The following is a 16,974-nucleotide window of genomic DNA, read 5'->3' on the forward strand; positions in this document are numbered from 1 at the left end:
GTTATAGGTAAGCCTAGTAATCGCTAAGGTAGCATGTTCGGCACAACTTTGTGGGCTGAAGGGCCTGTATTGTGCTGTAGTTTTTCTATGTTTCTATATGTAATTGGCAGGAAAATGAAGCCATCACATTGTGCATGACAAAATCTTATTTCAGCTTAATCCCTTTAGCCATACAGCTGTAACTGGAAACAAATAATAAGCAAAATGGTATTTCCCAATGCTATTACTAAATCCCAGATTACCGAATCTTCATGTTGTTTCAAGCACAGAGAGCTGACTGTTGTTCACCACAGCATTGATTTATCTGTGATTCAAAGGTAAGGTTTCTTAAAAATAGGTTATTTGTGTGACGGGGGCATTTAATATGCAAATTTAAAAAGTATTGTTTTGGAGAAATAGCTGTTCGCTATTTTCTAAAATTTCTCCCTTGCAATAAGAGAATGGATGGCTGAGTACATAAAAGAACAAGAACCAATCACACAATATAAAAACGAAACACTGCGGACGCTGGAATCTGAAACAAAATGCTGGAAAGTCTCAGCGGGTCTGACAGCGTCTGTGGGAAGGAAGACCAATCTCAGCCGCGGCAGGAACACGACAACTGGCCCCAGTGTCACTTGATTAGGACAGGGAAAATTGGCTATGATTATGATTCCTGATCTTCAAAGCCATTGGCTTCCACTTTTAATGGAAACATGGACCATGGAGAAAACCACATCCTAGAAAGAATGCAATACTTTGGAGAACAGCGAAGAGGGATGGGAAAGCGAATAAAAACGTAAAATTAATTTAAATGACAGCAAGGGAGCCTGCAATTTAGTAAAAAAAAAATGTCTCCTCCGCCTAATTCAAAGGCTGTAAAACAAAACTTATATCACCTCCTTCCTGAGTGGATCATTTTCTATAGCTTCTCTTTACCCCAATGTAAAATTTGTTGCTAACATGCTACCTTTATTTTCTATAATTAAAGTATCTCATGCTGCACTGTGGAATAGCTAGCTTTAATACACCACTACTCACTGTTGTATATTTCCTAATAGACTGTGGTCAAGAGAAGTGAGGATAGGAAAGAAGAATAAAAGCAGATAATGCTGGGAATACACAGCATCATTGCAGAGAGAGAGAGAGGGGGAACAGAGTTAGCATTTCAGATCAATGACCATTCATCAGAACTCTCACTGGGAGGAAAACAGAAAGCAATGAAGATGAGCAAGGCAAAAGAAATAAAATGGAACTCTTGTCTGAGAGAACGGCAGAACTCCTTCCAGGTAGGCATTCCTGGAGGGGAAGCGGTAATAAATTAGACACTAATGCAACAATAAAGTAACGCGGATGCTGAAAATACTCAGCAAATCTGGCAACATCTGAGGAGAGAGAAACCGTGCTCATGTTTCACATCAATGACCTTGCGTCAGGACAATTTCCAAAAATGATCCTTAAATCTGTGGAGTCCCTCGCAAATTCATAAATGCGATGCAAGTAGTAACCAAAGTCACTGGTCACATAAGGGAGTAATTTGAAAGCTGTAATCTAATTGCAGGGGTTCAGATGACTGTTAAAACTACTAGAATGACATCTGAACTTCTCTAATGAAATAAGTAACCAGCTGTGATTGCTTTCGGTTGTTACTATTCTAGTCTTCAAAATGGTGGACAAAAGAAATTTTGATGATTTGTGTATAGTCGTAGAACAACGCTTTATGTCAGTCTAACCTACATATCATGTTCATATTGTTTGTACAGTGGATAATATCCAGATTCCAACTGCATTTAGTCCTAATTGCAAGAAAAATAAAAAATAAACTCTTTAATTTATTTTAATGGGAGTTATTTTGTTCATGGGCAGGTCAGCACAGTCAAGTCTGACATGGATCGTGCTGCTGCACAGTAATAGATTTCTATCTTGGGTTTCTTTAAACAATCATACAGCTTTTAGTCTCAGTTTTCACTGCTTCATTGCCTCAATGATACAGTGAAGTCCCAAAGCTTTTATGATTAATTAGTCCCCACAGTACGTGCTTCTTTCCGTAAAGAATTGCAAAGATTATTTCATAGTACAGCTGCACAATGGTCCAGGCTTTCCACCGACACTGGAGTTCAATTTATCCTTTCCATCTGCAGTCGGTAACCCATAAATAGGTGCCTTCAGAAAGTGTAAAAAAGCTAAGATGTTACAGTCAACCTCGGTTACTACAAACTCACGTGGACTAGAATTGCAGCTCTTGTCAGATGTTCAATCTTCAATGTTAGAGCTGATCTGCTAGTGGCAACGGGGTTACGGCCAGGACCAGAGGAGGGAACTTTGATATATTACAACAGAATTTATTATAACAATAATCAACTCTATATGTAATGGAACACTAAAATCAAGATTTGGACTGCGTCACACACATTGGGAATTTAATTGAACAGCATAATCTATCAGAAATGATTACAGTCAAAGAAACCATGATAAACTAATGTCCTAAAGACCCAGTCCCCACTGCAAGTATTACACAAATAGTCAATTAAGTCAATTAAAAGACTATAATTCCATCCATCTAACTTGGGTGTCCAAGAATTGTACAAATCTATTTATACGTTGCTTTATAAAATTAGATGATAAAATAACAAATATAGCCAACAAGAAATATGATTTTATTACGCCTCGGAGTTTGAAATATCCAAGACAAAAAAATGGAGAATCGGGAAGCAGCCATTATCTGTAGGGCATGTTTCCTGATTATTTAATTCCAGCCACTGATCTGGTCATGTGCGGGCAGCCTCACCACAGGGTTTGCCAATTCTATCCATAAGCTTCAGATGATGGTGCCAGAAATCAATTGCTGATCAGGAATGTTGCCTTAGACACAGGTTCTCTGTCCATCCTCATTTTTATCCTGTCCTCACGATTAAATAACTCACTTAGTGCGCATGATTCAGCTTCTAATCACTTTAAGGAAAATGAAGACATGGTATCCAAAAAATCAACATCGACTACTCGCAGGTCAGCCACTATAAGCTGTGCATTAAGAAAGGAAGTGTTTTTAGGTTTGCTCGTGTCACCACCTCCCAATGGCCAAACTTACTTTGTTAACATCACTGCTGCCTCCACAGCGCCAGGGACCCGGGTCTGATTCTCAGCTTGAGTCACTGTCTGTGTGGAGTTTGCACATTCTCCCCCGTGTCGGCGTGGATTTCCTCCGGGTGCTCCAGTTTCCTCCCACAGTCCAAAGACATGCTGGTTAGGTGAATTGGCTGCGCTAAATTTTCCCTCCGTGTACCTGAACAGGCGCCGGAGTGTGGTGACTAGGGGACTTTCACAGTAACTTCACTGCAGTGTGAATGTAAGCCGACTTGTAACTAATAAAATAAACTTAACTGAACCAAAAAAGGTGGAGTAGCAGGACATAATCTGCCCTCTGCTACTACGATGCAAGCACTGAATGGCAGTGTCAGATTTCTTTGCATCAGTGATGCACAGTGCAAAGAATGTCACAGTGATAAAGGGTTTCTATTTTCTGATCAGACCGACACAGGGGGCTAAAACCAGCTAAACGTGAGATATCAGAGTGCAAGATCAATTTCCTAACCCAGAGGTCTACAGGTGATAAGAGCCTCTATAGTACAGTTTGCTAAAGCCAAGAGGTTACCTTGCAGCGACCGACTGCCCCAAATTTTCTGCTTCTACAGCAATGCAAATCAAAGTGTTTTTAAGACACCTAGTGGTACCTTTTTCTAAATTAGTTTACTAATAGTCTCTTAACCTATTTAACTATATAACTCAACAGATACAAAACAATTAGCAAATGGAGTCACAAGAATTTTATTTAGGAGGTCCACTGCATTGCTAACTTTCTCAAAACATTATGCTAAAGGGACAGGAAGGACAAGGTTAGCATGAGGCAAGAAGTGGTCAGACTAGTTGGAGTATGTTTCCCTGTCCCCTTTAAGAGATCAAAAGAGCAGTTTTACTAGAATTGAGGGACAAACATTTCCAAGGTTGCTCTGTACGATAAATTTTGCATCTGTTGTTCACAAAGCTTTTTTGTTTAGAAAGGTAATCCGCTTAAGAAAAATAACGGCAAGTACTGAATAACACTTTCAAATTTCTATTAAGTGCAAAGGAAAATGTTGCCTTTTTGGAAGAAAGGTTTTAGCAACTGGCACAGTGGCGTCGCGGGGCAGTGGCGTCGTGGGGCATGGACAGGTAAAATGGGCAGCCTGATGGTAGATGCAAATTAATGCGGGTAAGAGTGAAGAGATGCAATTTGGGGGAAACAACATGGAGAGGCAGTATCATCTAAATATTCTGAAGGGTGAGTGCAAGTGCAGAAGGAGCTGTGAATGCATATTGTAAATCCTCAAAGCTGGCAGGCCAAACTAATAAAGCAATTAACAAAGTGCAAAGGATACTTGGCTTTCTAAACAGCAGCACTGAATGTGAAACAAGGAAGTCAAGCTAAACCTTTACAAATTACAAGCAAGGGCTTGAGCTGGAGTATTGTGTACAATTCTAGGCACCGCACTTGAGGAAGGATGTCAAGGTCCTGGAGAGGGTTCCTCTTCACCACAATGATAACAGGAATGGGCAAGTTCAGTTATGTGGAGAAGCTGAGATTGTTCTCCTTGGGCAGAAAAGGCTAAGAAGAAGCCTAGTACAGGTAGTAAAAATTATGAGGGGTACTCATGGACCAAGTAGGTCAATAAACAGAGGTCAGAGATTGAAAATAATTGGCAATATCGTTAGAGGGGAAATGTGGAGGAATTTTTTCACCCAGTGTTAAGATATGAAACACATTAACTGAGAGTGTGAAGAAATCAGGTTCCATATAACTTTGGAGAAAACAATTAGACGTGTACTTGAAGAGGACTAATTTACAGGATTACAGAAGAAGCTGGAATATGGGACTGAAATGGATAGCTCTTCTGGAGAGTTAGCACTGGTAGGCTGAATGGTCTTCTGTACTGTAAGACTCTACGATTCTGCTACATACTGTGTACTGACACATTTCATCTTACAGCCTCCCCCTTAGTTGCGAATTATATTTATAGATAGTATTTTTGCAAAGTTAATTACATGCAAATACAGTAGTTATGAATTACATGCAAATATAATTATCTACATCTTTGATGTAGATCTATGGATTTACAAAACAGTCACATAATATAATTTATTGCTCTTCAGTTTGAGCTAAACACAGAAATGTTATAAAAAAGTAGGTCTAAAGACTTATAGACCTTATCGCATAGCTCATAAATTGCCTGTCATTCATGTGTTCTAGTTTTTAAAGTTACAGCTTTCTTTAAATACATAATTTTAAAAAGTTACCAGCAGAATGCCTGTAATATTGCTCATGGTATATCAGATGGCATAGTGTTTTATGATACTGGAATATTTTACAATGCAACGCACAATGTATCATTTGATTGTGTTTAATGTGACCTGTCCCTTTAAGGTTTACAAAGTACAATTTGCGTAAGTAAATACACACCCAGCTCACTCCAAGTTCATTGCCGTTAGGTATTGGGCACTTGGAAATTAGAAAACACTTTTAAGATGATTATTGCAATTCAGAAACACCCAGCATATTAACCCTTCTTTAACCACTTTAATACATGACCATGAGATCTCAAGTTTATTTATTGTCACCAGTAGGCTTACATTAACAATGCAATGAAGTTACTGTGAAAATCCCCTAGTCACCACACTCCAGCGCCCGTTCGGGTACACTGAGGGAGAATTTAGCACGGCCAATGCACCCTAACCAGCACGTCTTTCAGACTGTGGGAGGAAACCGGAGCACCCGGAGAAAACCCAAGCAGACACAGGGAGCACGTGCAGACTCCGCATAGGCAGTGACCCGAGGCCGGGAATCGAACCCAGGTCCCTGGTGCTGTGAGGTAGCAGTGCTAACCACTGTGCCGCCCCATCTGCAACTGTTGCTCATGGTACATCTCAGGATATGCGTCTTCATAAGAAAATGGATTGCGAAATTGCAGTGTAAATTGGAGCTGTGTATTTTTCAGGTTTTATTATGCAATTGCAATGAGTTAGCTGTGAGGGAAATTAGGGGCAAATTGCATAAGGCATGTTTCTTAACGAGAATGATGGGAGGTCAGCTATAAATACAATATTATCTAAATGCAATATAAGGCAGAGTTAAGAATAATTTTGGGTTAGAAATCTGAACTTTGTGGGATGGTTTCAAGATGAAAATGTTAAATGAATGCTAAATAATAATTAATAATAGTAATGGTGGAGGGGGAGTCATTTGAGGAAGTGGCAAGACAAGTGGGCGGCAGGGTAGCACAGTGGGTTAGCACTGCTGCTTCACAGCTCCAGGGACCTGGGTTCGATTCCCTGCTTGGGTCACTGTCTGAGTGGAGTTTGCACATTCTCCTCGTGTCTGCATGGGTTTCCTCTGGGTGCTCCGGTTTCCTCCCACAGTCCAAAGATGTGCGGGGGGGTTAGGTTAATTGGCCATGCTAAAATTGCCCCTTAGTGTCCTGAGATGCGTAGGTTAGAAGATTGGCAGGTAAATATGTAGGGATAAGGGGGTAGGGCCTGGGTGGGATTGTGGTCGGTGCAGACTCGATGGGCCAAAATGGCCTCTTTCTGCACTGTAGGGTTTCTATGATTCTATGAAGACTGCCATTTGCTCTTAACTATGATCACTGCTGGCAAAATCTCCTGTACATTCCCCTCACCCGCTGAATTTGTGCTCTGTAAGAGCAAAGTGCGTGTTTCTTTTCAGTTAAGAGGGAGTTGAGTAAGATAACGACAAGGAAAATATGTTCCTGTAACGACAAGGAGTGGGACCAAGAACAGAGAACCCTGGACGTCAAAGGCCATAAAGGTCAGGATTAGGAAAAATAGAGAAGTTCTTCGCAGATACCAAGGGCCCAATACAGCAGAGTCCCTAGAGCTGGATAAAAAGTGCAGGGGGAAACTTAAGGGAAATTAGGGAAGCTAAGAACGCATGAAAAAGATCTGACAGGGGCAGCACGGTGGCACAGTGGTAAGCACTGCTGCCTTACAGCGCCAGGGACCTGGGTTCGATTCCCTGCTTGGGTCACTGTCTGTGTGGAGTTTGCATGTTCTCCCCATGTCTGTGTGGGTTTCCTCTGGGTGTTACGGTTTCCTCCCACACTCCAAAGCTGTGCAGGTTAGGTGGATTAGCCATGCTAAATTGCCCCTTAATGTCAGGGGACTAGCTAGGGTAAATACATGAGGTTAAGGGGATAGGGCCTGGATGGGATTGTGGTCGGTGCAGACTCAATGGGCCGAATGGCCTCCTTCTCCACTGTAGGGATTCCATGATTCTAGAATAAAGGAAACCCCAAAGCAGTTTCCTAAATTTATGAAGAGCAAGAGAATAACTAGGAAAGAGTACGGCCAATGAGGATCAATACAGGTAGGTAATCTGTTTGTGGACCAGGAAGACATGGATATAGTCCTCAATTAATACTTTGCATCAGTCTTCACAATGGAAAAGGACGCCACAGGTGTAGACACGGTGGAGGACTGTGAAATATTAGAGGAAACTAGCAGAGAGAGAGAGCAGGTACGAGTAGATTTAGCAACCTTAAAAGTAAATAATTTCACAGTCTTGGATGAAATGTATTCTGGGCTGTTGAGAGAGGCAAGGGAGGAGATACCAGGGGCTCTGTCAGTAATTTTCAAATCCTCTCTAGCCACGGGTGTGAGGTGCCAAAGGACTGTGAACATTGTCCCATTATTAAAAATGGAGGTAGGGCTAGACTGGGAAATTATTGACTGGTAGGGAAGTTACTAGAAAGAATTCTGAGAGACAGAAGATATCTGCACTTGGATAGACACAGAGTAAACAGGGATCATCAGCATGGATTTAAGGGAAGGTCATGTTTGGGCTTTAACAAGGCTTTAGATAATGCCCCTTATGGCAGACTGATCAAGAAAATAAGGAACCATGGAATCCAAGGCAAGATGGTACACTGGATCCAAATTGGCTGAGAGGCAGAGAGCAGAGGGTGATGGTGGAGGGATATTTCTGTAACTGGGTGTCTGTTTCCAGTGGAGTTCTGCAGAATTCAGTATTTGAGCCCTTGTTGTTTATGGTGTACATTAAATATTTGGATTTTAATGTTGGAGATATGATCAAGAAGTTTGCATTCTTTCTGGTTGTATCACAGCTTGGTATGGCTCCTGCTCTGCCCAAGACCGCAAGGAAGTACAAACGTAGCCCACTCCATCACGCAAACCAGCCCCCCATCCATTGACTCTGTCTACACTTCCCCATGCCTCGGAAAAGCAGCCAGCATAATTAATGACCCCACGCACTCCGGACACACTCTCTTCCACCTTCTTCCGTTGGGAAAAAGATACAAAAGTCTGAGGTCACGTACCAACCGACTCAAGAACAGCTTCTTCCCTGCTGCTGTCAGACTTTTGAATGGACCTACCTTGCATTAAGTTGATCTTTCTCTACACCCTAGCTATGACTGTAACACGACATTCTGCACTTTCTCGTTTCCTTCTCTATGAACAGTATGCTTTGTCTGTATAGCACACAAGAAACAATACTTTTCACTGTATATTAATACGTGGCAATAATAAATCAAATCAAATTCAAATCAAAAAAAAATTACACAAAAATTATAAGGTGATAAGTAGACTGGAGGATATCAATGGACTAGTCAGCTGGGCAGAGCAGCGGCAATTGGAACTCAACCTGGAAAAGTGTGAGCTAATGCACTTGAAGGGAGCTAATTAGGCAAATGATTACACATGAGTAGTAGGAGCTAGGAAAGTATTGAAGGTCAGAAGGACCTTGGAGTGCATATCCACAAATTCCTGAAGGTGGCAGGACAGGTAGATAAGGTGGTTAAGAAGGCATATGGGGTACTTGACTTTATTAGGCAAGGCATATAATACAAGAGCAAGGACGTCATGCTGAAATTGTATAAAATGGTGGTTTGCCACAACTGGAGTAATGTGTGCAGTTCTGGTCACCACATTATAGGAAGGATGTGGCTGCACTGGAGAGGATGCAGAGGACACGATGGGCCTCCTTCTGTTCTGTAAACATCTATGAATTATTAAACAATAAAATCAGATATAAGTAATGGTGACAAAATAGGGCAGCCAGGTTTGCTAAAAGTGTGCGCTAAACACACCGTTTTATAATAGTGAAGTTGTCCCTCCAATGTTACCAGTTCAACTACAAACTGAATTACCCCAACATCTTTGATTCCTCATCTGGTAAAAACAGTCCAAATGTTTATCATCCTTGGAGCAACCACAGTTTTCTACGATCTGTTTTAAATTTCCTTCTCAGTAATTTAATGTTCTCCTGGTTTGAATAACAAAGTCATATTCTGAGTTCATCTTATTCACATCATTGCATATTTTACCTATTTAAAACAGACTTAAATCAAGTCACCCCCTTCTCGCTTCTCTCTTGATTATGTGTATCCTTCCCGCTCATTCATTCTATTCTTGCGGTTTTTTTTTCTGGTTTTCTCTGCATTCCAACAATGGTGGTCAGTGGAAGTAGGATCTGTGGAATTTCATTCAAAGAATGCACTAATGGTGGATTTCTGCGTTCTTCCTAAATCATTTATCTGCTACACACCTTAAGATTATGCCTCAACAATACCGAGAAGTGGAAGTGAGCTACCAATGATTGAACTGAGGACTTTCTTTATGATCCAGTCTCTTTTCAACATACTTGGTTTGGAATTTTTTTTAAAAAATTGTTTTTGGGAAACCCTGCTAATATTTACTGCCAACCCAGTGGGCATTAAGAAGCAGTCAAATAGTATAGGATTGGAATCACTTACAGGCCAGGCTAGATAGCAGTGGCAAGTTCCCTTCCCTGGAAGAACATTTGAGAATTAGTTAGGTTCTTACAGTGATCCAGCAGGTATAATGGGATTTTTCTAGTACAAACCCACAAGTTAAATTTGCCATGGTGGCATTTGATGTCTCAACCTCTAGTCTGGTACCATAGCCATTAGGCTCTGATACCCCAGTACTCCAGACAGTGGTTTCAGTAAAGTAAAATTAACATGCCTACTGACAGTTGCAACAAAGACAAATTCTGATCTTCCCTCCTTAAGGGGACCATGGTCCAAGTGGAATGTGTTTCAGCAACTGTGGAGAAAATGTTTATGTTTCTGGGGTCTACTGTGCTATTCTGCAAAGCAGGATTGTGAGGCCTATGTGAATGTGTATGATTAATTAAATTAAGTTGAGACATCAAGTTGACTAGGTGTGAAAGCAAGCATTTGAAGTAAATGGGGCCAAGTTAGATATTCTACAAGTAAACTTAACATGGTTCAAAATATGCATTAGGAGATAAATGAGGATTTGGGGGTTTTAGCTGTTAAATTTCAAAGGGAGGTAAGAATGAGTTGGCAATTTAAAAAGATCATATACAAATACAGCAAAATTACATTTTATTTTACCTGAAAATGGCGGCCGTCAGGAGAACACAAAAGATTTTTATATCCTGGGAAAGGTAAATTTCAAAGAAGGACAACAACAGGAAAAGATGAATGAGAAAAAACATTTTTAAAGAGAGATTGGGAGCTGTGTTGAGACGTGGCCATGTAAGATCCCCTGAAGAGAGTTCTCCATGCGAGGTCACAACTGTGAAGTGAAGTAAGCAGCCACCCAGAGAAGTGACTGGTTGTTCAAGAAAGAAAGGTTTTGGTTTAACGTCTTGAATGTCTACAAGCCAAGAGGGAGAAAGAGAGAACGCGATAAGCACAAGAGAGCAGCCCTTGAAATAACTCCCCTACAGCAACAAGGGGTTGTGCCTTGCGGTAATATTACTGTATTTTTTATAGGTTAAGCATTTATAACAATTGTTGTCTAAAAGGGTGTTTATGAGTAAAACCAAGAAAGAATCTTTTGGGGCAATGTCCTGTAACACTAATTTTAACCATATTAATGTAACCTTGTGTCCTTACGTTTTTGTTAGCAAATGTTTTAATTTAATATTTAAAATTTCCAAAACTATGACTGGAATTTGTGGCACCGGACTTCAGTACACATATTTTCCCCATGGTAAAATCCTAATAGAAAATAGTTGTGATTGCTTACCAAGTTCCCCTCTTTGGGAATTTGGCTCATGTGCATGCCAACTGCCAGGTCATAACACAACACATACCTTGCTGATGGAATTACCTGAACTTAGCCTGCAATTGATACTGTTAAATGTGTTAGTGCTTTAACGCTGCCTACACAAGACTGGCACAAGAGGAACAAAGGAATCTAGCATTGAAATTACTAAACAACCCCTATACTCCTGAGCACAGAGCACCAACTGTAATAAAACTTCATAAGATTCCATAACAAGGTGAGAGTTCATAGCGGTGACAATGAACAGGCGGTTCAGAAGGAAGAGGTGAGTAAAATTATGGTCAAAAGGGGGTATTTGTTTTTAAGGAAGCTTTTGAAAATGGCGAGGGGGTGGCAAGGTGCAGCCGTTTCAAACGAGAAGTCCAGATTGCAGGGGCACAGTGGCCGAAGGTTTAGTCAGGGAGAGGAACACACAAGTGTACCAGAAAGGAGGGTGTGATCTGGGGCATAAGCCTAAAGCAGACAGCAATTGAGTCACTGGAGCAAGGTCATGGAGGAATTCAAACACAATGATCCAAGCTGGTGCCCTGTGGGGCAGGGAGCCAGCGGAGGCCCATGAAAAGGAGCGTAATGAGAGTGTGCAGGAATTTGTTTGGGATGCAAGCCACAAGGTTCTGCATGAAATTCTCAGGCGACAACATTGTGAATAAAGATTTCAGCAGCAGCGGAGGTGAAAGAAAAGCAGAAGCAGGCAATATTCCAGAGTTACAAGCAGCAGTCTTCACTCCTGAATTACCTCCAACAATGGCATCCAACAGAAAAGATCACGTACTAGACTCCAACAAAACCATGAGAAACTTGCATCGCCAGCATCAATGCACTAACACTAACTAACTAACACTAACTAACTAACACTAACTAACTAACACTAACTAACTAACACTAACTAACTAACACTAACTAACATTACATTCCAGATTTTAAGAAGTCTTAACGAGGGATTTTTGTGTACCATTGTGCATGATTGTAACAAATGGTCACTTCTTAACTTTATTTAAAAAGGGAATTCCTCTCAGTTGGAAGGACTTTAGGTCAAATCCCAACCCCCATCGCTTGGTTGCCCTCTTGGCCACAAGAGCAGGTTTGGAATGCGAAAAAAAGCAGCTTCACCTACATCAATACTGAACTTTGTGATGTGATTTTTGATTTTTCCATCAGTAACCTCATCATTGCAACTTACTCAGTTTGCAGACTTTATCACGCATGTCTTTAAATGAACCACAGATAAACACAAACCTTTGTGCACTTATTTTGAACAGTACTCAGTTTCAATAGTTTCACTGTGGCCAATAATAAAACAGTTCAAAATGAATTTCTTTCAAAGTGTGAATAATTAGCTGTACAGTAACTTATCTCCAAGAGAATGTGATCCAGGCTCCACCTGATCTTGACACAAGAGTTTTAGTCAAGATATGGCCTGTAATTTAAGGTGACTGACAGGCATGCTCTGCAGCACTGGCAAATAAGCATCATAGTCAAGGTTTGAACCGCGGTTTGGAAGAAAAGTTACATACCTTTTTTCTTTAGGAAGGATTTTCTTGTTGCTAATGGACTCTGACGAACTCTTTGGTTCTGCAAAAATTTCACTGCAGTGGCAATCTGTGGGCAGTGAGAAATACAAATACTCCATTCAGTTAGCAAAGATTAAAATCTTGTTGCTGTTTAATACGAAGTACAAGATCCAGCATAGTAGCATCAGGACGTGGTACCACTTAACTTGTGGAGATCTAGTAGCATTGTGGTAACGTCACTGGATTATAGATCCAGAGGCCCAGGCTGAAAGGACAGGTTCAAATGCCACCACAAAAGCTGGTGAAATTTAAATTCTATTAATAAATCTGGAATATAAAGCTGGCCACAGTAATGACTGTGACAATTATTGTCATGAAAACCCATCTGATTCAGGGAAAGAAATCTGCCATCCTGACCTGGTCTGGCTTACATTCGACTCCAGACCCACAGCAATGTGACTGACTCTTAGCTGCCCTCTGAAATGGCCGAGCAAGCCATTCAGTTCAACAGCAATTAGGGATGGGCAATAAACGTTAGCCTTAGCTTTTGTTGCCCATCCCTAGTTGCTCTTGAACTGAAATAGAAACATACATAGAAACATAAAAAACTACAGCACAAAACAGGCCCTTCGGCCCCACAAGTTGTGCCGAACATATCTCTACCTTCTAGACCTACCTATAACCCTCCATCCTATTAAGTCCCATGTACTCATCCAGGAGTCTCTTAAAAGACCCTATTGAGTTTGCCTCCACCACCACTGACGGCAGCCGATTCCACTCGCCCACCACCCTCTGTGTGAAAAACTTCCCCCTAACATTTTCCCTGTACCTACCCCCCAGCACCTTAAACCTGTGTCCTCTCGTAGCAGCCGAGAGGACACAGAAATATCGAGGATAGATCAGCTAGATAGTCAATATCTTTTCCCAAAGGTAGGGGAGTCTAAAACTAGAGGGCATAGGTTTAAGGTGAGAGGGGAGAGATACAAAAGGATCCAGAGGGGCAATCTTTTCACACAGAGGGTGGTGAGTGTCTGGAACAAGCTGCCAGAGGCAGTAGTAGAGGCGGGTACAAATGTTGTCTTGTTAAAAGCATTTAGACAGTTACATGGGTATGAGTATAGAGGGATATGGGCCAAATGCAGGCAATTGGGACTAGCTTAGAGGTTTAAAAAAAGGGCGGCATGGACAAGTTGGGCCGAAGGGCCTGTTTCCATGCTGTAAACCTCTCTGACTCAATGCTAGCGTCACCCACATCCCATGAAAGAATAAATTAACTTCCAAGAAACTTAACAATGACATCTGTTCTCTCACGTGCTTCCATTGTTTGAATAAGTAGTTTCGAGTGTTGTGTCTTTAGACATTATAATTTGTGACAGATCACAATAGCTTTTGTTTCCTTGGTGTCATTTATCTGTATCCAGTGATCCCACTCTGTTTTTCCCCCGATTTATTCCCATTATCATGCCCTGCTTTTATAAAACGTCAGACCATCTCCCAACTTACCTTTCCTAAGCAGGAATTTTTATCCCTGTAAATTCACCTCTCTGTCCATTTCCTCCGTTACCCATGTTCTCAGGGACACCTACAATGACACAACTTTCCTCTGGAGTGCTACATGTCTTTAGATTGTTGATTTTCTCTGAAAACTCCTCGCATTTTTACAGGCAGAATTGCGGTGCACGTATTATACTCATCCCTCAGCTCACATGTTTTTATTCATTTTACCATTACCTCTTGGACTCTTTTGTGTCACTTTCAGCATTCAGATTGACGGCTTTTGTCCTATTCATGTTGCAGAGTATCTGCCCTCTGCACCTTTTCTAGTTTCAGTGTCTGTCCCCCCTAGATCGTGTGTTCAGATTCTTGTCCACTGCCCTACATAGCCCCACTAGTAGGATATATATACACAGACACATTCAATTCAGACGAAACCCACCTCATTTGAACAGCTTCCTTTTACTCCAGAATTTACCCCAATCAATCCAAAGAGCTCCTTAAATGTAATGATAAATCCAAACCACAGCATGTCATTAAATTAAAATAATGAAAGAGTGTTTACATGAATGTGAAAATACATTACTGATGTATTTTGATGAGAGCATCTGCAAGCACTTCCATGAGTTAGCAAGCTTTAAATATAACAGCAAACATGCGAGTTTTGATGCCACAAATCTTAACATGCCCAGATGGAATCTGCTTTTGATAAATCCCGTAGAGAGGGAATTGTTATTAAGTAAGGAATTCAAAAGTGCATGTTTTTCAGTAAATACCTTTCACTTCCTTCTGGCTTTAACTGCAGACTGCACTGTATGCTTCATTAATGTAAATAACACTCTAATTTTATCACATTTATAACCAACCTGTCACTTTTCTAATCGCAATTTGGGATTTTTATGGGGGGGGGAAAAAACAAAATCGATGTCAACACTAGCAGTAAGGAGAGAATCAGCTGCCAAATCTATGCAGCCCATTATGACATTTGGCTACATCCATTTGATACAGGCCAAGTGTGCTGACTTGATTAGATGCTTTTTTGGTAAGTTTTGTATTACTCAATTTAGGTAGAATGACAAAGAAAGATATCATTTAGGAAAAGTTGTCTGCGTGTTAAAATGCATTACTCACCGAAAAAAAACATTAGCAACCCTAGTTACAACATTCAATTCTAACACCTGTGGTCAGTCTGATTCAATTTTTAAAAATCTTCTATAATTGGTTGAAAGGTTTTGATCGATGATTTTTTTTTTCCCTTTAAAAGATATAGCCAATTTTTTAAAAAAGACTGCGTCAAGTCGCAGACCAGCAGTCGTTGGTAATTTATTTTGAGAAACTCTAGTAAAAAGGGATACCTGAAATGTAGATATACTAAAAAGCAAAAGTAAATAACAAGGAAGCACAAGCACATGAGCCCGTCTTTGGAGGGAGTACTTTACACTGCAAGTAAAATGAAGGCACCACTCAATCAATAGGTTACACCACAATTGTGTTGAGAGTAAATTATTTCACCACAATGCTCCTTAAACTGTCAGGTTTCTATTTGGATTCTGTCATTCCTTTAGCTGGATATTTAAAACCCAATTTCTTTTACTCCCCACCCCATCGAACTAACATTTATTGAAGTTTGTAGGCTTACTATTTGTAGGGATTTGTAGTGTGCAGCGGTAACAGAAGGAAGCCTAATTGGTAAGAGCTTGAATGTAAACACTCTGTTCAACCCATCCAACCTCCAAAATAAAATCCCCGCACGTGCTTTTAGTTAAGAGAATCTTTTCGGCTGCTCCCCAGAAGTCTACAGATTCATCTGCATTTACTCAAAAAAAAAAATCAGGGATTAATATGCTGGGTTATTTCGATGACAAATGCTGCTCTGCAATATGCTTTTGTATGAAAAACAGAATTTCTGAAACCCTCGACGATTGAGTGCATCATCCGAGTGATTAAAAATATAGAAAAAAGAAGCAGGATTGAACCATTCGGCCCATCAGGAACCTGTTCCGCAGATGGGGACACTCTTACCTATTATATTGGGCGGCACGGTGGCACAGTGGTTAGCACTGCTGCCTCACAGTGCCAGGAACCCGGGTTCAATTCCGGCCTCGGGTCACTGTCTGTGTGGAGTTTGCACGTTCTCCCAGTGTCTGCGTGGGTTTCCTCCGGGTGCTCCGGTTTCCTTCCCACAGTCCAAAGATGTGCGGGTTAGGTTGATTGGCCATGCTGAATTAACCCTAGTGTCAGGGGGATCAGCAGGGTAAATATGAGGGGTTAGAGGGATAGGACCTGGGTGGGACTGTGGTCCGTGCAGACTCAATGGGCCGAATGGCCTCCTGCACTGTGGTGATTCTATGATGATTGCACCACTAATGCACAGTCAAATTAAATTTTATTTCAGAAAGTAAAATTATACAGGTCTGGAAAATAACCAGTAAAGTATCAATGGCAAATCATACAACAGCAAAAGACAAATGATAATGTCTAATACATGTTTTTTGCTTCACACTGGCATCATGGCTGACTATATGCAAATCTATCATATTTGCACCTTATTGGCTCAAATTTCATATTCATGAAACAGCAGCAAATAACAACCAAATGTGTCATACACAAAACTATTAACAATGAGCAAATTGTAATGAAAACCACCAGACAAGGTCAGTGAATGACAAGCCATAGAGGGACAGTCAGTTACAGCTCGCAACAATAAAAAAAAATGACAAAGCAATTAAATTGCTCAATTTATTTCGATTATACTAACCTATGCAGTGGTACTTTGTCAGAAATTCCTTGAAAAATATTTCCCATCAAAGATTAATCACTACATGCGGCGAGTCAGCCTCCCAGGCCCATCAGCCATGAA

The 16,974-nt window shown here is 40.8% G+C and overlaps 1 protein-coding gene across 1 annotated transcript in view; it reads right to left on the minus strand.

Moving 5' to 3' along the window:
- The window catches only part of pex14 (peroxisomal biogenesis factor 14), a 247,306-nt gene that overhangs the window by 128,796 nt on the left and 101,536 nt on the right, over positions 1–16,974 (minus strand). Inside the window, exon 3 of the mRNA XM_078238657.1 lies at positions 12,624–12,708. Coding sequence (XP_078094783.1) covers positions 12,624–12,708 — 85 coding nt within the window. The remainder of the gene's footprint in view (positions 1–12,623; positions 12,709–16,974) is intronic.

The sequence above is a fragment of the Mustelus asterias genome, chromosome 22 (genome assembly GCF_964213995.1).
Source record: "Mustelus asterias chromosome 22, sMusAst1.hap1.1, whole genome shotgun sequence".
Lineage (NCBI taxonomy): Eukaryota > Metazoa > Chordata > Chondrichthyes > Carcharhiniformes > Triakidae > Mustelus > Mustelus asterias.